Raw genomic sequence first — 22,513 nt, forward strand, 5'->3', positions numbered from 1 at the left:
ACTATTTTAAAAGCCACTAAGCTGGTAAAAGGTTAAGCTCTTACTCTAGGCACACAGCAGTTCTTAAGCTTAAGTCATTTACCAGCACTGTGACTGGTTTTCAAGCAGGAAGATGGGATAAAGTAAAGAAGGACAAGATGGAGTTTTCAAAGAAACATGTCTTGTGGCATAGAAGGATTAAAGATAGTGCATTTAGGAGTTCTCATTGTGGTGCAGCGGAAGTGAATCCAACTGGTATCCATGAGGACGCAGGTTTGATCCCTGGCCTCGCTCAGTGGGTTAAGGATCTGGTATTGCCGTGAGCTATGGTGTAGGTCACAGATGAGGCTCCAGTCTAGCATTGGTGTAGGCTGGCAGCTGTAGCTCCGATTCGACCCCTAGCCTAGGAACCTCAATAGGCTTTGGCTGGGCCCCCGCAATAAAAAAGGCCAAAAAAAAAAAAAAAAAAAAAAGATGGTACATTTAAAATGTCTCTCACATGCCTGGAATGTGATAGATGTTCAGTGAGCTGTAGTTCTTATCACTCCTGTTATTCCTACCAACTGGACCTTAACTATTTACTACTAAGATTGGCTACTGAGGGCCTTAGAGTGTCCCCTAAATTTTTACTTTTTTTACACAACCCCTCTAAATTTTTTTACTTCAGCATTTTTGTACTTGATTAGCAGGAAATATTTTATTTGTCCACAGAACTAACTAAAGTGGCGTTTTTTGCTTTGGATGATTGCAGTTTTGTGTTCCTCTGGCTCCCAGGTGTCAGGATTGGAGGGCAGAAAAAAATAAAACAATAAATAATGGTCAAGCTTGTTTTCTTGTTCCGAGGATACTTTTCTGTGTGATCTTTCACATTACGGCTGCTCCATGTCCCCCACCCCAGTTAATAGGAGATGTGCATTCTTTATCAAGTTTAATCCAGTCCTTTTCTCTAACCGGATGAATCTGTCTCTGGTATCAGCAGACTTAGTTATCTGTTTAGTCTAGTGATAGTGTTAATTTGGAGATGATATTTGACATTTAGGCCAGTGTTGCCTGTCTGAATGTCATGTCTGAAAGGCAGATGTGGTGGGAAACCACTGACATGTATTTATTGAAGAAACCTTACACACACGTTACTGCGAATTGTTTCTTATCCATTGAGCTATACTTAGCATTTTGAAGGGAAGTCATTTTTAAACTTTTATTTGTATTTTTTTCTTTCAGTTTTATTGGGACATGATTGCATATGGCACTATATAAGTTTAAGGTGTCCAGCATAATGATTTGACTTATATACATTGTGAGGTGATTACCACAATGAGTTTAGTGAATATCCATCATCTCATATAGATACAAAATAAGAGAAAAAGAAATTTTTTCCTCGGGATGAGAACTCATAATTTACTCTCTTATCTTTCACATATAACCTACAGTAGGGTTAATTATATTAATCGTGCTGTACATTAAATTCCTAGTACTAATTTATCTTACACCTGAAAGTGTGGACCTTTGACCATTTTCATCCAGTTTCCCCCTCTCTTCACCTCCCATCTCTGGTATCCACAACTCTGATCTCTTTTTCTGTGGGTTTGTTAGCTGAAGTATAATTGACTTACAACACTGTGTTAGTTCCTGGTACTCAACATAGTGATTCAATATTTCTATGTATTTCAAAGTTACCACCACAATAAGTCCAGTCACCATACAAAGGTATTGCATTATGACAATGACCATATTCCCCACTTTGTACATTGCATTCCCTTGACTCATTTATTTTGTAACTGGAAGTTTGTACTTCTTAATTTTCCTTCCTTATTTTACTTATCCTCCTGTTCCCCTCCTTTGAGAGGAGAGCTGAGTCCTGAGGCCTTTTGGCTTGGGGGCTGACATTCACATTGAGCTTTCTTTATTTCTTTTTTTGGCTGCACCTTTGGCATATGGAAGTTCCCAGGCCAGGATCAAATCTGAGCTGTAGCTGTGACCTACGCAGCTGTGGCAGCACCAGCTCCTTAACCCACTGTGCCACAGTGGGAACTCCCATTGAACTCTATTTTCTTCCCCCCCCCCAAAGAATACACAAAAAAGTAATCTATTCTCAAAGATGGCAGAAATAAGAAATTCATCCTGAAAATGTACTTTGATATGGTTCTAGTGAGACAGATTTTTCCTCTGAACATGTTCTCCTACTGACAGCCCCACGGGAGCCTTACTGTCCTGTTAGAGTTTTTAAATACTGCACTCATTCCCATGCTGTGAGCAGGCAGGACCCAGCTTCCAATCCACAGGTTCCAAGGAGGAAGTAACATTATTTCTCTGAAGAAAGAGCACTTTCTGTCTCAGAAGTGTACATAAACATTTTATGGAGGCACCAGAGTTTAAGTAAAAGAGGCATTTCATTCATCAACGTGAAAAAAGGTGACAGGAAAAAAAATACTGCATTGTAGAATAAGATATTCAATTGTGGTGTGAATGTTTAAGGCATCTGATGGCCAGAATAGGCAGGTCAAGGAAGATGGTCTGGGTATGGATGTGGTTTTGCATCTAGAGGAACTCTTTTTCATGACCTCGTGATGAACACTGGTGAGCAGGTCGTCTTCTTCAAGGCCAATGTTACTTGAGGTACCAGATGGTTTCATTTTTCAACTGTGGTCCAAAGAGAGGATTGGGTTGGGCCAGAACTGCACTCAGCCAAAAGAGATAGCAGCAAACTGAACAGGTCACCAACATGGTGATGATAACTCCCCAGTTGGAATCCTTAGGGATGAACCAGGGAACCAGGAAGTGGACAAAGCCCCCGAACATGCTCATCATGATGAGAGGCACCATGAGGCTGGTATACGCCGTGGATGCTGTTGGAGCTGCCAGCCCCTGTCCCGACCCCTCAGTTTGGTCCCACCCGGAAGTGAACTCTTATTTTCAATGTGCTTTAAACTCTTTAGAAGGGGAGACAGTCAAATTTTAGAGATGTGATTTTATCCGAGATTACAAAAATATGTGTATGTATGCAAACAAATATGTGTATATATGCAAACAAATAAAGGTATTTATGTATGTATTTCTAACTCCAATTTTATTTTATTTTATTTGGTTTTTTTTTTAGGGCCACACTTGCATATGGAGGTTCCCAGGCTAGGAGTCCAATCGGAGCTACAGCTGCCGGCCTACGCCACAGCCACAGCAATCCAGGATCCGAGCCACGTCTGCGACCTACACCACAGCTCACGGCAATGCCGGATCGTTAACCCACTGAGCAAGGCCAGGGATCGAACCCACAACCTCATAGTTCCTAGTCAGATTCATTTCCACTGCGCCACAACAGGAACTCCTCTAATTCCAATTTTATAACATCCTGTCATTTATTACATTGTAGCTATAGTCTCCCAATCTCCTAGTAAAACTTGGAAGAATTGAAGCTCTCCTTAGGACCCTTACTGATCCAAGGGGAAGGGTTTAATGTCTTCTGCCACCTGGTTAAAAATATATAAATTAACCTACATGGAGGTGCAGTTCACTGATGGGGTCCTAAAATTATATTCTGAAAAAGGATCCTGATTTCTAGAGTTGAAGGACAAAATGGAAAAAGACACAGCCAATCCACCATATACTTGCTGTGGAGATGGAGGCCACAGGCATGTTCGTGAGTCACAGAGCTACTTATTGGCAAGCTGGTATTCAAACTCAAGACTCCTGGCTGTTGTACATTAACTGACTGATTTTAAATAACAGTTGGCAGCATTTAGTAATTACTGAGAAAAACTCAGAACTGTTATTGTCTTTCACTCGCTCTCTCTTTTTTTTGGTCACAGTGAATGGAATGGTGTTGAAATAGCCTTAAATGAAGAACATATTGTTGTTAATTTTCTCCTTTTGGGCGAGGGAGACTTAGCTTTCATGGCTCCCGGGGATGAGAGAGACAACGGGAGTGTTACTTCTTCTTCCTTTATTTATTCTTCCCTAGTAATTGGCCCCCATTCTAAGAGAACAGCATTGCTTTGTAGAGACCAGGTGTGTATTTCTTGCCAGTTCCAAAGAAGCACAGAGATAAGAGGTTTATGCAAAGGGCATTTCTGCCGTAGTATATACTCTGACTCTTGTATCTCATGGCCTAAGTACCTAGGAAGGAGGATTTCACTGGCTTCCTTAACCTGTGGTCCAGAGATTTCCAAGATCCTGAAAGGAGAGACATAATGATTAAGAGCACAAAACTTGGTGTAAATTATGTAGACATACCTGTATGTATCAAGTCTTCTTGGAGACAGCTTCTGGTTTTTAAAACTCTTGAGATGTATTTCCGCAAATTTTATTTTGCAGACCTTTTCAGAGGCCATTAGGTTTAATGTGGATTATGGAGTTTTTGAAGTAGTTAATAATGCTCCCCAACTTCTGGAAAAGCAACTGAAAAAAATTCTACTAAACCAGCAACCTCGAAATCCCATCTATGACGTGGTGAGAAAAGCGAAGAGTGATGTTAAACCCTTTGGAGTGAACGCCCCTTCTGAAGATGAGACCATCGATGTCAACTACAGAGTCATGGTAAGAAAGTGTGTTTGCGTTTACATCTTGCTGGATCGATAAAGCGCTAAGTGAGCTTAACATCACATTCTTTGGGCTTCCCTTTCTGAAGTGTCACAGAGTTGATTAAAATTTATCATACAGAGTATTTGTTAGTTACCGTCTCGTGTTATTCATACCAAATGGCCAGTTTAGTCTAGCGGTTTGTTGATATTTGATGACCAATATGAGGAAGTTCATGTAATTTATTTGAATAGTTAGAAAATAGGTTGATTTTGTGCAGTATAAATATGCGTCTCCTTTACTTACAGTTTAGATTCCTTCTAGAAAATGTGGGTAGAGAGGCATACCTTGGAGATATTGTAGGTTCGGCTCCAGACCGCCACAATAAAGTGGATATCGCAATAAAGTCACATAATTATTTTGGTTTCCCAGTGCATATAGAAGTTATGTTTACACTACACTGTAGTCTGTTAAGGGTACCATAGCATTGTCTTAAAAAACAATGTACATACCTTAATTAAAAAATACTTTGTTGGCGTTCCCATTGTGGTTTAGCGGAAACGAATCTGACTAGCATCCATGAGGACACAGGTTCCATCCCTGCCCTTGCTCAGTGGGTTAAGGCTCCAGCGTTGCTGTGAGCTGTGGTGTAGGTCACAGATATGGCTTGGATCTCTAGTTGCTGTGGCTGTGGTGTAGGCCAGCCGCTGTAGCTCTGATTCAGCCCCTAGCCTGGAAACCTCCATACGCCTTGGGTGCGGCCCTAAAAAAAAGACAAAACAAACAAACAAACAAACAAACAAAAAAACCCAAAAACTTTATTGTTGCAAAATGCTAACCATCCTCCGGCTCTTCAGCAAGTCCTAGAAGTAACATCAAAGATAACTAATCACAGATCACCAGAACAAATGTAATAATAATGAAAGAATTTGTAGCATTGCAAGAATTACCAAAACGTGACAGAGACAGGAAGTGAGCAAATGCTGTGGGGAAAAACAGTGCTGGCAGACCAGCTTGCTGCAAGGATGCCACTCACCCTCCGTTTGTAAAAAACACAGTTATCTGTGAAGCACAATGAAGCAAAGCAGAATAAAACAAGGTCTGCCTGTAGAGGGAATTTATTTCATTTGAGTTCTAGCCTATCAAGCAGTGTGGGAATCAAGATTTCTTTTTTAAATTACTATGTTCATTTTAGATGTACAACATGGTGATTGGATGTTTTTATACATTGTGCAATAAAAGCCATGTTAAGTCTAGTTACTGTCTATCACTATACAAAGTTATTACAATGTTATTGACCGTATTCTCTATGCTGTGCATTACACCTCTGAGACTTATTTTGTTATGAAGTTTGTACCTCTTAATTCCCTTCACCTATTTTGCCCATTCCTCCATCCCCACTCCTCTGGCAACCACGGGTTTGTTCTCTATCTATGAATCTGTTTCTGTTTTGTTATGTTTGTTAGTTTGTTTTGTTTTTTAGATTCCGTATGTAAGTGAAATCATATGATATTTGTCTTTGTTTGATTTATTTCACTTAGCATAATATCCTCTCAGTCCAGCCATGTTGTTGCAAATGCCAAGATCTCATTCTAACTTATGGCTGAATAATACCACATCTTCTCTATCCATTTATCCATCAATAGTTGTTTCCCTATTTCTTGGTTGTTGTAAATATACTACAATGAACATAGGGTGCCTGTATTTTTTCACATTAGTGTTTTTATTTTCTTCAGATAAATACCCAGAGGTAGAATTGTTGGATTGTATGGTAGTTCTAGTTTTAATTTTTTTGAAGAAACCCCATCATGTTTTCCATAATGGTTGAACCAATTTACATTCCCACCAACAGTGCCCAAGAGTTCCCTTTTCTCCACATCTTAGCCAACACTTCATTTGTTGTCTTCATAATAATAGTCATTCCGTCAGGTCAGAGATGATAGCTCACTGTGATTTTGATTTGCACTTCCCTTCCACTTAGTGGTGAACATCTTTTCACGTACCTGTTGGCCATTTGTATGTCTTCTCTTAAAAAATGTTTATTAAAGTCCTCAGCCATTTTTTAAAAAAGAATTGTTTGGTTTTTTTGCTGTTGGGTTGTATGAGTTCTTTATACATTTTGGCCACTCTTTATCAGACACATCATTTGCAGATATCCCATTCGGTAAGTTACCTTTTTGTTTCGTTGATGGTTTCTTTTGCTGTGCAAAGCCTTTTAGTTTGATGTAATCCCATTTGTTTACTTTTGCTTTTGCTGACCTTGCCTGAGGAGACAGGTCCAAAGAATTTTGCTAAGGCCAATTTCAGAGAACATATTGCCTATGTTTTTTCTTTAGTAGTTTTATGGTTTCAGGTCTTATATTTAACTCTTTAATCCTTTTAAGTTTATTTTTGTATATGATATAAGAAAGTGCTCTAGTTTCACTCTTTTGCATGTAGCTGTCCAGTTTTCTCAACACCATTTATTGAAGAGATTGTCTCTCCTCCATTGTATAGTCTTGTCTCTTTTGTCATAGATTAATTGACCATAAAAGTGCACGTCTATTTCTGGGCTCTCTATTCTGTCCCATTGATCTGTGTGTCCATTTTTGTGACAGTACCATCTTAGTTGTTTGTTTGCTTTTCAGGGCTGCATCCCCAGCATATGGAAGTTCCCAAGCCAGGGGTCGAATTGGAGCTACGGCTGCTGGCCGATACCACAGCCACAGCAGTGGCGGGATCAGAGCCGCGTCTGCAACCTACATCGCAGTTCATGACAACGCCAGATCCCCAACCCACTGAGTGAGGCCAGGGATTGAACCTGCATCCTCATGGATTCTAGTTACATTTGTGACTGCTGTGCCATGAAAGAAACTCCCAGTGCCATTTTGTTTTGGTTACTGTGTCTTTGTAGTATTGTTTGAGACCAGGGAAGGTGATACCCCCTGCTTTGTTCTTCTTAAGACTGCTTTAGATATTGAGGGTCTTTTGTGGCTTTATACAAATTAAAGCGTTATTTGTTATAGTTCTGTGAAAAATGCCATGGGTGTTTTGCTAAGGATTGCACTGAATCTGTAGAATGCTTAGCATAGTATGGACTTTTGCTTTTTAGGACTCTACCTACAGCTTATGGAAGTTCCTAGGCTAGAGTCAAATCAGAGCTGCACCTGCTGACCTCTGCCACAGCCATAGCAATGTGAGATCTCAGCTGTGTCTGTGACCCACACCACAGCTCATGAAAATGCCATTTTCTTAACCCACTGAGCAAGACCAGGGATTGAACTCATATCCTCATGGATACTAGTCAGGTTCATTACTGCTGAGCCACTGGGGGAAATCCTGGACATTTTAACAATATTAATTCTCACAATCCATGAGCATAGTATATCTTTCCATTTGTCCATCCTTAGTTTCTTTCATCAGTACCTTATGGTTTTCACAGTACAGGTCTTTGACCTTCTTAGTTAATTTATTCCTATGCATTTTATTGTTTTTGATGCAGTTATAAATGTGATTGTTTTCTTAATTTTTCTTTCTGGTAGTTATTAGATAGTTATTAGAGTTTAGAAATGCAGTATGTTTCTGTATATTAATTTAGTATCCTGCAACTTTATTGAATTTATTTGTTCTAATAGTTTTTAGTGGAATCTTTGGGGCTTTCTATATTTTTCATGTCATCTTTAAATAGTTTTACTTCTTTTTTTTTCCAGTTTAGATGCCTTTTCTTTTTCTTTTTTTTTTTTTTTTTTTTTTTTGTGTCTGATTGCTATAGCTAGGAGTTCCAATACTATGTTGAGTAAAAGTGGCCAAAGTAGGCATCCTTGCTTTGCTCCTGATCTTAGATAAAATGTTTTTATCTTTTCACCACTGAGTGTGATGTTAGCCATAGATTTGTCATATGGCTTTTATTATGTTAAAGTATGTTCCCTCTATGCTCAGTTTGTTGAGAGTTTTTTTTTTTAATCATTAATGGATGCTGAATTTTGTCGAATGCTTTTTTTATATCTATTCAGATGATCATTTGATTTTCATTCTTAAATTTTCAATATGGTATATCACATTTATTTGTTAATATTGAACTATCCTTGCATCCCTGGGGTAAGTCCTACTAATCTGATGTATGATTCTTTTAATATGTTGTTGAATTCAGCCTGCTATATTTTATTGGAGATTTTTGCATCTGTCTTAATCAGGCCTGTAATTTTCTTTTTTCTTTTTTACAGTGTCTTTAGTTTTGGCATCAGGGTAATGCTGGCCTCATAGGATGAGTTGGGAAGTGTTCCTTACTCCTCAATTTTTTGGAATAGTTTGAGAAGGATAGGTGTTAACACTCCTTCAAAATGTTTGGTAGAATTCCCTCATGAAATCTTCTGGTCTTGGACTTTTTTGGTTGTGAGTTTTTAAAGTTACTGATTCATTTTTATTACTGGTAATTTGTCTAAGATTTTCTATTCATGATTGAGTCTTAGAAGATTGTATGTTTTTAGGATTTTATTCATTTATTCTAGGTTGTCCAATTTGTTGACAAATAATTGTGCTAGTCTCTAATGGTTATTTATATTTCTGTGATATTGATTGTAACTTCTCTTTGAATTCTGATTTTATTTATTTGGGTTCTCTTATTTCTTGATGGGTCTGGGTAAAAGTTTATCAACTTCTTTTTCGCTACACCTGCAGCATATAGAAATTCCCAGGTCAAATATTGAAACAGAGCTGCAGCTGTGACCTGTACCACAGCTGTGACAATGCCAGATCCTTAATCTATCGTTCCACTGACAGATCCTTAAGCTACTGTGCCACAGTGGGAACTCCAGTTTGTCAATTTTATTTATCTTTTTGAAGAACTAGCTCTTTCATTGATCTTTTGTTTGTCTTTTGTTGTTGTTGCTATTTTAGTCTCTATTTCATATACTTCTGCTCTAATCTTTATTATTTTCTTCTGTCTGCTAACTTTGGCCTTCATTTTTCTGCTTTTTCTGGTTCCTTTAGTTGTAAAGTTAGATTGTTTATTTGAGATTTTTCTTTTTTCTTTTTATTTCTCACCTGCGACAAATGGAAGTTCTGGGGCCAGTGATTGAACCAGAGCTGTTGCAGAGATAATGTCAAGTAGTTATGCTATAAACCACAGGTCTGAGATTTTTCTTATTTCTTGAGGTAAGCCTGTGTTGCCATGAATTTCCCTCATAGAACTGCTTTTTCTGTGCCCTATAGATTTTGGAAAGTTGTGTTTTCGTTTTCATTTGTGTTAAGGTATTTTTTAATTTCCTCTTTGATTTCTTCATTGATTCATTGATTGTTTAGTAGCACATTATTTGATCTCTCCATGTCTGTGTTTTTTCCAGTTTTCTTCTTGTACTTCATTTCTAGATACCATGTGGTCAGAAAAGGTGCTTGATGTGATTTCAGTCTTCTTAAATTTATTGAGACTTGTTTGTGGCTAACATGTGATCTGTCCTCAAGAATGTTGCATGTGCACTTGAAAAGAATCTATAGTCTGTGATTTGGATGGAATATACCATATCCATTAAGTCTGTCCTATTTATTGTGTCCTTTAAAGCCAATGTTTTCTTACTGATTTTCTGTATGGATGATCTGTGCTTTGATGTATGTCAGGCATTAAAGTCCCCTACTATTATTGTGTTACTATTTCTCCCTTTATGTCTGTTAATATTTGTTTATATATTTAGGTGCTTCTATGTTGGTACATAAATACTTAGGAATATTTTATCTTTTTCTTGAATTGACCTTTTCATCATTATGTAATGCTGTCCTCTGTCTTTTGTTACGTTTGTTTTAAAGTCCTTTTTTTTCTCTGATATGAGTATTGTTAACCCAGCTTTCTTTTGGTTTCCATTTGTATGGACTGCCTTTCTCATCCTTTAACTTTCAGTCTGTGTGTGGCTTTATATCTGAAGTGACTCTCTTAGCAGCACATAGATGGGTCTTGGTTTTTTATCTATTCACCCACCCTATGTCTTTTGATTGGTACATGTAATCTGTTTACATTTAAAGTCATTATTGTTACACAGGTGTGTACTTATTAACTTTTTTCTGATTGTTTTTGTAATTCTTTGTCTTTCTCTCTTGCTCTCTTCCTTCGTGACTTGATGGCTTTCTTTGAGATTATGTTTAGACTCTTTTGTCTTTATTTTTTGTGTATCCATTGTAGGTTTTTGGTTTACAGTTCCCATGAGCTTCATGAATGTATTGTATTTATACATGGCAATTTATTGTAAGCTGATAATTGCTTAAGTTCAAATGCATTCTAAAAGCACTGTATTTTTACTACTCCCCCTGCTTTATGTTTGCAACATCGTATTTTATACCTTTTTATTTTGTATATCCCTTAACTATTTACTGTAGTACTAGTTGATTTTTACTAATTTTGTCTTTTAAGTGTCACACTAATTTTTTAAGTGGCTGATCTATTGCCTTTACCAGTATAATTTTTTTATTTCATATACATTCTTATTTCTTTTTGTTTGTTTGTTTTTGTTTTTGCTTTTTAGGGCCACACCCATGGCATATATACTTATTTCTTTTTATGGTTTTTTTCTTTTCTACTTAAACTTCTTTATAAATATTTTAACTTCTTTAACATTTCTTTGTAAATCCTTTGACATTTCTTGTAAGGGTGATTTAGTGGTGAGAAACTCCTTTTGTTTTTGCTTGTTTGGGAAACTATCTCTTCTTTAATTCTGAATGATAATCCTACCAGGTAGAATATCCCTGAGTGTAAGTTTTTATTTTTCAGCTGTTTACTATATTATGCCACTCTCTTCTGGCCTGAAAATAAGCTCAAAAATAAGCTCATAATCTTATGGAATTTCCCTTGAATGTGAGTAGCTACTTTTCTCTTGGTACCTTTAAAATTCTTCCTTTATCTTTAATTTTGCCATTTTAATTATTATATGTATTGGTGTGTATCTTTTGGGGTTCATCTTATTTGGGACTTTCTGTGTTCCTGACTGTGAATATATATTTCCTTCTCCAGGTTAGGGAACGTTGCAGCCATTATTTCTTCAAATAAGTTTTCTGCCTCTTTCTTTCCCTTCCTTCTGAGAGCCATACAGTGCACATTTTAGTATGCTGGGTGTAGTCTCAGAGGTCCTATAAACTATACTCATTTTTTTAACTTTTTTTTTTGGTCTTCTGATTGGATAATTTCCATTATTCTATTTTCCAGATTGCTGATCTGTTCTTACTTATCATCTAGTCTGCTGTCAATCTCCTCTATTATGTTTTTCATTTTGGTTACTGAATACTTCGATTGATTCACCTCCGATTGATTCACCTCCGATTGATTCTTTCTTATATTTTCTAACTCTGTTGAAGTTCTTACTATGTTCATTCCTCTGCCAAGTTCAGTGACCATCTTTATGATCATTACTTTGAACATTTTATTAGATACATTTCTTATCTCCATTTCACTAAGGTTTTTTTCCCCTGACATTTTAGATTGTTCTTCTCAAATATATTCCTTTGTCTCCTCATTTTGTTTGACTTTCTGTGTTTGAGTCTCTGAATTATGCAAAATAGCTACCTCTCCTGTTCTTAAAGATTTGATCTTGTATAGGAGCATTCCTTGTGTAAACTGCTTGTGCCAGGCTTTGGAAGGCTGGCTAGAGTTGGAGAGGATGTGGATGGAGATGGGGGGCTGTTCCTGGGGCATGTGGCATTGGGGCTGCCTTGGTGGGATGGTTGGAGTGGGCGCCTACCAGGATTTCCCCAGGTATGCCTTTCCAGGGCTACTGTGGCAGGATGGCTGAAGTGGAGTGGGTGCAGGCTAAGGGTTCCTAGGATACACTGCACAGAGATTGAGATTTCTGACCTTCAAGTTATATTATGTGGCTTTGACTCTCTGGCATTAAATTCTACTCTTGGCTTCTGAATTTTGTCACCTTAGCATGATGTAAAAAAATCTTGGGTTCTAATAGTGTCTCTTTAACTTACCAGCACTGTGTTCTTGAACAAGTCATTTCAATGAGCCTCATTTTCATCATCTGTCTAATGATGTCTTCATTACCTATCACTTAGGTTTACTGTATGGATCAAATGAAAATAATAATGAATGTTTAACATTACTGTTTTCTATTGATTTTAAATCTGATAAATCTAGGGTAACATATGTCTAAAAAATATGATGGTACATTTTGAGCAAACTGCATCAAAAATGAGTAGCCCCTTAATAATATATAGAAATAATTTCTTTAAGTTTAAATGGCTTTATCACTGCAATTAAAAGTCAGAGTCAGATGGGTTTAGAAAGAAGGACTCACCACTACTTTCTATCTGGAAGAAATGTACCTTAAATAAAATTAATACAAAATTTTCGTTGAAAGTAAATGAATGGAAAAAGGCATACCACAATTACTAACGTAAAGAATACATTAATGTCAGACAAAACAGGCTTCAGAACAAGGTAACTTGCTATGGATAAAAAGGAATATAACAGTGATAAAAGGATCAGTTCATCAAGAAAGCAAAACAGTCCATAATAATTATGCACCTTATAAAAGAGCTTCAGTAAAAACAAATAAAAAACCAAAAGCGCTTCAGAATACATGAAATAAAAGCTGATAGCACTGAAAAGAGAAGTAGAGAAATCCATAGCTAAAGAGACTTACCATTCTTTCTGTACTCCAATAAGAAAATAGATCAGTTATGACATAGGAAATCTGAACATTATTAGGAATCAAATCAATCTAATTGTTTATAGAATACTTTACCTTACAACTGCACAGTGCACATGGAATATTTACCAAAATGGACCAATCCTGGGCCATAAAACAAACTTCAACAAATTTGAAAGATTTGAAACCATGAAAAATATGTTCTCTGACCATAATAAAAGTAAACTATCAGTCAGTAATAGAAAGACACCTGAAAAATCCCCAAATACATAATTAATTAAACAACAAAATTTTGAAGAGTCCATTGGTCAAAGATTAAGTCCCAAAGGAAAATAGAAATTATGGCGAATTGAATAAAAATAAAAATGCACCATAACAAAATTTGTGGGGTGAAGATAAATAACTCCTTGGAGATAAATTTGTAACATTAAGTGCTTATGTTATAAAAGACTAAAAATTACGAATCAATGATCAAAGCTTCTACCTTAGGAAACTAGAAATTAAGGTCAAAATAAACAAATAATATAATCAATGAAATTGAAAACAGAAAAATGAGAGAGGAGTTCCTTTTGTGGGTTAGCAAGTTAAGGACCTGATGTCCTCTCTGAGGATGCAAGTTCGAACCCTGGCTTGGCTCAGTGAGTTAAGGATCTGATGTTGCGCTAAGTGGTGGCATAGGTTGCAGATGTGCCTCAGATCTGGTATTGCTAAGGCTGTGGTGTAGGCGAGGGCTGCAGCTCCAATACACCCCTGGCCCAGGAACTTCCATATGCTGCAGATGCAGCCACTTAAAAAAAATTAAAGATAAAAGAAAAATAGGGAGTTCCTGTTGTGGCGCAGTGGTTAACGAATCTGACTAGGAACCATGAGGTTGCGGGTTCGGTCCCTGCCCTTGCTCAGTGGGTTGACGATCCGGTGTTGCCGTGAGCTGTGGTGTAGGTTGCAGACGCGGCTCGGATCCCGCGTTGCTGTGGCTCTGGCGTAGGCCGGTGGCTACAGCTCCGATTAGACCCCTAGCCTGGGAACCTCCATATGCCGCAGGAGCGGCCCAAGAAATAGCAACAACAACAACAAAGACAAAAAGACCAAAAAAAAAAAAAAAAAAAAAAAAGAAAGAAAAATAAGAGAAAATCAATGAAAATAAAGGCTAGTTCTTTGGGGAAGAAAATCAATGAAATTGATAAACTTTTAACCAAAATTATGATGAAAAATGTAAGAAGATGTAATTGATCAATATCACAAATAAAAGTGGGTACACTAGTTGGCACAACATTGTAAATCAACTATACTTTAATAAAAACATTTTTTTAAAGTGGGGAATTCAATATAGATACTACAGACATTCAAAGGAAAATGAGAGAATTTTACAATCAATTTTATGTCCATAAACTTAATAATTTAAATGAAATGAACATATTCCTTGAAAGATACAAATTTCTAATGCTAACTCAAAAGAATATGTATAACCTGAATAGCCTTAAGTCTATTAAAGAGGTTGGATTCGTAGTTTAAAATCTTCTCACATCATACTTAATGATGAGAAACTAGAGTTTTCCCACTAAGATCAGGTACCAGACAAGGATATCCCCTCCTACCAATTCTTTTCAACATGGTAGTGAAAGTCTTTGCTAATGCATACAGCAAGAAAAGGAAATAAAATTTATACAGACTGGGAAGACATAAAGCTGTTTTTGTTCAGAGGTGCCGAGATCATCTATATAGAAAATCTGAAAGAATCAACAATAAATCTCCTGGAACTAATAAGCAGTTATAGCAAGATTGCTGGATACAAGGTTAACATACACATGTCAATTGCTTTCCTATATACTAATAATAGCACATGGAATTTGAAAATAAAAACACAGAGTTCCTGTTGTGGGTCAGTGGTAATGAACCTGACTAGTATCCATGAGAATGTGGGTTCGATCCCTGGCCTCGCTTAGTGGGTTAAGGATCTGGCATTGCCCTGAGCTGTGGTATAGTTCACAACCACAGCTTGGATCCTGCGTGGCTGTGTCTGTGGTGTAGGCCAGCAGCTGCAGCTCTAATTCGACCCCTAGCCTGGGAATTTTCATATGCTGCAGTTGCAGCCCTGAAAAGCAAATAAATAAATAAATACACAACACCATTTATCATAATAATACCACTTACCATAATAAAAACATTAGTATCATTAACATCCCCTAAAATGAAAATTTTGGTACAGATCTAATAAAATATGTTCAAGATTTATGTGAGGAAAACTGTAAAACTCTAATGAAGTTAAAGAACTAAATAGAGATATTCTGTGTTCATGGATTCAAGACTCAATATTGTCAAGATACCAGTTTTTCCCAACTTGATTTAAAATGGGCCAAAGACCTTAACAGACACCCCACCAAAGAAGATAATAGAAACAGCAAATTAGTATATAAAAGATGGTCCACATTATATGTCATCAGGAAAATGCAAATTGAAACAACAGTGAGATGCCACTACATACCTATTAGAATGGCCGAAGTCCAGAACACTGACAGCACCAAATGTTAAGGAGGATGTGGAATAACAGGAACTTACATGCATTGCTGGTGGGAATGCAGAAATGCTACAGCCACTTTGGAAGACGTTTTATTTTGATGGTTTATTGCAAAACTAAACATACTCTTACCATACATTACAGCAATCATACCCCCAGTATTTACCCAAAGGAGTTGAAAACCTATACATGGATGTTTATAGCAGCTTTATTCATAATTGTCAAAACTTGGAAGCAACTAAGATGAACTTCATTAGTTTAATGGATAAACTGTATATCTAGACAATGGAATATTATTGAGTGGTAAGAAGAAATAAGCTTTCAAGGCACAAAAAAATACATGGAGGAACATGTTTCTAAGTGAACGAAGCCAATCTGAAAAAGGCTACATACTGTGTGCTTCCAACTGCATAACATTCTGGAAAAGGCGCAACTGTGGAGACAAAAGATTAGTGGGTACTAGGGGTTCCGGGGGCCAGAAATGAATAGACAGAGGATAGAGGATTTTTAGAGTAGTGAAAATACTTTCTATGATATTATAATGATGGGTATATGTCATTACATATTTGTCCAAACCCATAGAATGTACATTACCAAGAGTGAACCTTAAAGTAAGCTATGGATCTGGGGTGATTATGACGTGTCCGTGTAGGTTCATGCTTGGTTAAAAAAAAAAAAAAAAAAAGTACTATTCTGTAAGCGATGTTGATAAGGGGGGAGGCTGTGCATATGTAGGGGCAGGAGATATATGGGAAATCTCTGTACCTTCCTCTGTTCAAACTGCTCAAAAAGTAAGTCTTGAGGAGAAAAATTCCCTCAAAGAAAAATCTAGGTCCATATCACTTCATTGGTGGTTTCTATTCAAGCATTTAGAGATGAAGTAATACTAATTTATGAAAACTTTTCCAAAAAAGAAAGAAGACGGGATCAATTTCCAGCTCATTTTGTGACGCCAGCATTATCCTGATACCAACACTAGATAAAGAAATTTCAAAGAAAAGCTTACAAACTAATATCCCTCGTGAATGTAGACAAAAATTTTCAAAAAAGCAAACTGAATCTAAGAATACAAAACATATTAATAGTGCAGCATGTTTTAGAGGAAAACATACACGGAAATCCTCATGACCTTGTATAGGCATTGGTGTTTTACATAAATGACACCAAAAGCATAAGCAACAAAAATAAATAAAAATTAAAACCCTTTATGGGAGTTCCCGTCGTGGCGCAGTGGTTAACGAATCCGACTAGGAACCATGAGGTTGCGGGTTCGATCCCTGGCCTTGCTCAGTGGGTTAAGGATCCGGTGTTGCCGTGAGCTGTGGTGTAGGTTGCAGACACGGCTTGGATCCACCGTTGCTGTGGCTCTGGCGTGGGCCAGTGGCTACAGCTCTGATTAGACCCCTAGCCTGGGAACCTCCATATGCCACGGGAGCGGCCCAAGAAATGGCAAAAAGACAAAAAAAAAAAACAAAAAACAAACCCTTTATGGTCTAAAAGACACTGTCAAGAAAATTAAAAGACAACCCACACAATGGGAGAAAATATTTGGCAATTACATATCTGATAAGGAATGTGTATCTAGACCGTGTAAAGAACTCATACAACTCAACAATAGAAAGATAATCTAGTTAAAAATGGACAGAGGATCTAAATAGAGAATATGTAAAAATGAACAATATGCTTATGAAAAGATGCTTAGCATCTTTAGTCATAAGGGAAATGCATTTAACACGGGGGGTTGGACAGGGGATTAGAGACAAGATGGCTGCGTAGAAGGACTGAAACTTGCCTCCTCTCACAAAACACCAAAATCACAACTAACTACTGAACAACTATCAGGAAACTACCAAAAAAGATATCTTACACCCAAAAGACAAAGAAGAAGCCACCATGAGACAAGAGGGGTGCTTTCCCCATGTAAGTTATCCCATACCCACCAGGTGGGCCACCCATAAAACTGGAAAATAATTACATTGCAGAGGTTCTCCCACAGGAGTGAGCGTTCTGAGCCCCACATCAGGTTCCCCACCCAGGGGTCTGGCATTGGGAGGAGAAGCCCTCAGAGTGTTTGATGTTGAGGGCCAGCAGGGCTGGTGTGCAGGAGCTCCACAGGATCGGGGGAGACAGAGGCTCCACTCTAGGAGGGTGCGCACAAGGTTTCATGTGCACCAGGCTCCAGGGCAAAGCAGAGATGTCCTAAGAATCCGAGTCAGAGCTGCCTGAGGGTCTTGGGGGGGGGGGTCTCCTGGGAAAGCGGGGGGCGGCTGTGGCTGTGGGGGCAGGACACTGGAGGTGGAGGTCCTGAGAGTAGTCATCAGCATGCCTGCAGTTATTCTAGCAGCCTGACCAAGTTTTTTGGTTAGTTCTTTTTCTGTTTGTGTTTATTTTTAACCCATTTTATGACTGAAAATACTGAGGCTGATTTTTTTTCTCATTATTCCTCCTTAAATAAGTGACTTTTCTGTATTTGGCTTGTTAATCTGTAAAATGGAGATCATAGCTGATACAGGATTGTTGAGAGAACTAAGGATGTACCAAAAGGCTGGAAGTAGCTTCAAAATTGTGACTCAGAGTTCTTACTCTCTCTTGTGCAAAGAGAAGGTGGAGGCAGAGCTTCCAAATAAGAGCTGGAGGTAATATTGCTCTAGTGTTTAGGCAGTAATTGTCCTAAAGGGTGATTTTCTTTAATATTTTTTTCCTTTATTGTTTGTCCTCTAATAGTGTCTCAATCGTGAGCAAGGTATTCAGTGGATCAAAAAAGAAAGACTTCCAACATTTCTGGAAAGTGATTGCTACTTTGAATACAGGTATTGTAGTACCATCAATATATATGTATTTTTAAATGCTTTTTTTAAACCAAAAATCCTTTTTTCACACTTAGTAAAATTGTACCCCTGTAAATCCATTGACGTTTATATTTCACTTGTTATATAGTGTAAGAGTGAGAGGTTATTGGTAAAAGTCACTTAACTTCCAAAGAAATTTCACAGAAGTGATACCTAATAAATGTACTCCAGTTCTGCTTCTTTGATCATTATATTTAAAAAACTTTTCTACTTGTGGCAAAAGTATTTATGTGCAAGGTGCTAAAAAAAAAAATGAGTATGTGTCATAAAAAAAAATGTCGTAATGCACGGCCATGTTTTTCTTTTATGCTCCCTGACTTTTAAAATTGTAAGTACCTAAACATTCTGAAATTTTGCTAAAATTAGACTTTTGATTAGAACAACCATTATTTTAAATAAAATAAATGTAAAGCTGAATAAGTATTAAGTAGTTAGCAGTTCTATCAATAAGCCATTAATTTTAGCAGATCCTAAGAGAATCATCCTGCAGAGTTAGGAGGGGAGGTTGGTTTGAATATATAAAATTAAATTTTAGGTTTTTTTTTTCTTTTCTGAATTCTACCATATTTGAAACTTATCTCAAGTTTGTTTCATTTCTAAAATGCAGGTTAGCCAAATTGGTTTCACAAGTAAGATGGAGTGAATCAGGCATGAATATCATACTAGGTACAGATTTTTCTCCCTGGGTCCTGAGAAAACCACCCAGTCCACCACCTCCTCCTGTTGAAGAAGATGATGTTTTAATTAAGAAAAAGTTCTACATTTCTCTTGGAGAGGTAAAAGTGTGTTTCTTTGTGACTTGGCATTTCATTGAAACTTCTCATTTTAGGGTCATGTATTTCATTTGTACTACTCGAATAGGAAAATGATTTCAAATACTTCTAAAGCACATTTAGCAAAAATTCTTTGGGATTTATGCTGACTTACTTGCCCTCCACTCTTTCACCTGAAATGTAGTTAGAATTATCATCCCGGAGTTCCCGTCGTGGCGCAGTGGTTAACGAATCCAACTAGGAACCATGAGGTTGCGGGTTCGGTCCCTGCCCTTGCTCGGTGGGTTAAGGATCCGGTGTTGCGTGAGCTGTGGGGTAGGTCGCAGACACGGCTCGGATCCTGCGTTGCTGTGGCTCTGGCGTAGGCCGGTGGCTACAGCTCCGATTCAACCCCTAGCCTGGGAACCTCCATATGCCACGGGAGCGGCCCAAGAAATGGCAAAAAGACAAAAAAAAAAAAAAAAAAAGAATTATCATCCTCATGTGTAAAAAGGAAAAATGCAAAATTGAAGGACATGCCCAGTGTTGCCTGGAAAACAAGGGTTTCACTGTTCATTCCAAATTTTTTATTATTTGGATTTTATAATTTTTGTACAAAACAATGATGAACTGTGTCTCCTTCTCCCTATTGTTAAGGTTATTCCTCAATAATAAAATACATTATTGTTTAACTGTTTTCACATGCATTTGTCCTCCATGATTGGAGAATGTTGGGTTGTATGAGTATGTTTGAAAGAGATCAAATGTCCTTTTGTAGAATCTTGGTAGAGTGAAAACTCTTGTTTGATTTTTGACTTTGCTGAGGAGGAAAAATTTTCTTCTACCCTGTAAGGTTCTTTGGCTGGTGTAATAAAACAGTTGACATAAGACAGAGTAACAGGAAAAAAACAAATGTAATTTAGTATGTGTGGAAGCCCTACAAGAACATGAGACCCAAGAGCAAGTTGGGCAGATGAGGCTTATGTGCCATCCTGAGCTAAGGAATGGTATGGGGCCTGGAGCTTCAGAGGAGAGGAAGGTAATTCACAGGACTATAAGAAGACCAGATATTTGGTAATTAGATGTTTGCCTGCCATATGGATAGGTTGGTCATTCAGGTAAAAGTTATCTCTGGTAGGAATTCTCTTGTGGCACAGTGTGTTAAGCATTCGACATTGGATCCTCACAATAACTTGCCGTGACCTGCAGTGGCTTGGGTTGCGGTTGTGGTGTGAGTTCAATCCCTGGTCCGGGAACTTCCACATAGTGTGGGTGTGGCCAGAAAGAGATGTTATCTCTGGTAATAGCTCTCTTTGAGCCCGGGCCCCCTATCTAAATTCTTTTAAGTAGTTAAAGGAGAGATGGAAGTTTTTCTCCAGTCTGCTGGGTGTTAATTTCCTTTGCCTCATAATAATAGACACACCAAAGTGGCATATTTTGGGGTCATGGAGTCTGCTTCTCTCATTCTCTAATTATCGTATCTTCTCTCTGGTAACATATTCCAATGCACAATACAAAACCAGGAATTGTAAATATGCTACCCATGTGTTGCCGTTACCCTATTTTACATTCATGACAGACATTGCTAATCAATCATGGCAATTTTCCTGCTGAGCTTGGACTTGGCTCCAAATTCTTTTCAACACAGCATTCTAAGCAGGCACTTCCAATTGATCAAAGATGTCATATAAGATTAAAACTATTTGCCATCCCTTTTGGAGTGGATAGTCTTATCTTATTTGAACATTTTTTTTCATGTGTAAGCTCCTATCTGATTTTGTCATTTGGCAATTCTATCAGTAATATTTGGCAAAAATGTTAAAAATTATGCCAGTTCCATTATTTCTGCTGAAGAATGCTCAGGGATGTGCCAAAGGCACATTTTTCTCCTCTCTCTTATTTTTTTTAGGTACTTTTTTTTCCCCTAACTTATGTATTATATATAGTATTGTTAAGAATGTCAAAAAAGTATGTACTGATAGTAAAAGTCAGTAAATGTCCAAAGAAAGAATAAACCTGGGGGAATAAATTCCAATTCCTTACATGTAAATTGGATCAAATATGAAAGAATAAAAACCAAACTAATTTACTTCTGCTGTTTACTTGAATAATATTTAACTATATATTTTCCTTTTAATAGCTTTTGCACTTTGAGGATTCAGTATTCTTTGGGCCCTCAAATCCTTAAACCATGACCATATAGAGAGATTAATCTTTATGCTAATTGGTTGTATTTCTTCGAGTCTTATGTTATACCATCTAAACACATACAGTTGACCTATCTTTTAAGAGTATAAAGTGGAATAGTTAACTGCTTTTATGTCTGGATAACTACTTCTTTTCCCCTGTCTTGCACTATCTCATTTTTTGTGTGTGTGCAGTTGAAATAGCAAGGACTCTTGTGTGTTAGTCTTTCTCAAATTCATTGAAATTCCTGAAACATTTTGGCTTCATCTCAGTGCTTAGGATACTGCTTGGAATAAAGTAGCCATTCAGTAAATATGTTGAATGAACATATAATTAATAATAAATGACTTGGTTTTAGAGGAAATGAAGGAAAATTAGATTCAAAACTTTTATCTACCGAGGAAACCTTACCTCTAAGAGGGACAGTGATGATACAGATGGCACCTGACATTTCTCTCGCTTGCTTTTGGTCTTATTGTGTGGCCTGACTTGCTCTGCTGATTGTGCAGAATAGTCAGGGCATGGTATCTATTCCATTTGAGCCTTGGCTGTTCTGTGAGTGTTCCTTAAGCTAAGGGCCAACCAGCTGACGTGGTTGGAGTAAGGAGAAATGAGGGTAACGCCAGACACTCCCTTCTCTGCTTCTGTTGAACAACTTGGATTATCCTGGAAAAGTAGGTGAGGACATTACTAAGAGAAGTGGCAAGAGGAATTTTCCCAGGAAATCTGAGGTGGAGTTTCTTAGGATTGGGGTCCTAGAAGCTGCAGGCCATGTTGGGAATTGGGTCAGCTGGCTCAGTAGTACCCAAAAGAAAGGAAAAATGGAGGGCTCCGTCCAGGGGCAGGTGAGTTAGGAACCAGCCTCCAGGAAGCATCCAACCCAAGCAAAGCTGTGAAAACTGAGAGTTGAGCACAGAGGTTTCCAGTGCTACTAAGAGTAAGTCTTTGTCATATTCGTGAGGAAATGTTAAAGACCCCGAGCCAGGCCAGACAGAATTGAGGGCATGAAATAATTGAGAAAGTTGTAAATGGGAGCAGCTGGCAAAAGATGCATCCAAAGACGGATGAGCCATGATAACTGCTAAGTTAAAGTTAGATGGCATGAAT

General features: G+C 37.6%; 1 protein-coding gene and 1 pseudogene across 1 annotated transcript in view; one reads left to right on the top strand and one right to left on the bottom strand.

The window, feature by feature from the left end:
• The window catches only part of RGS22 (regulator of G protein signaling 22), a 160,534-nt gene that overhangs the window by 33,170 nt on the left and 104,851 nt on the right, over positions 1-22,513 (top strand). The window contains exons 5-7 of the mRNA XM_085020961.1: positions 4,288-4,509; positions 18,343-18,428; positions 19,075-19,243. Of these exons, the coding sequence (XP_084877087.1) occupies positions 4,288-4,509; positions 18,343-18,428; positions 19,075-19,243 (477 nt within the window). The remainder of the gene's footprint in view (positions 1-4,287; positions 4,510-18,342; positions 18,429-19,074; positions 19,244-22,513) is intronic.
• Positions 2,575-2,811, bottom strand: LOC146403764 (V-type proton ATPase subunit e 1 pseudogene; annotated as a pseudogene).

The sequence above is a fragment of the Sus scrofa genome, chromosome 4 (assembly GCF_054392235.1).
Source record: "Sus scrofa isolate SSC_HxYL_T2T_F1_AM1 chromosome 4, Sscrofa_HxYL_maternal_Yorkshire_Landrace_v2.0, whole genome shotgun sequence".
Taxonomy (NCBI): Eukaryota; Metazoa; Chordata; class Mammalia; order Artiodactyla; family Suidae; genus Sus; species Sus scrofa.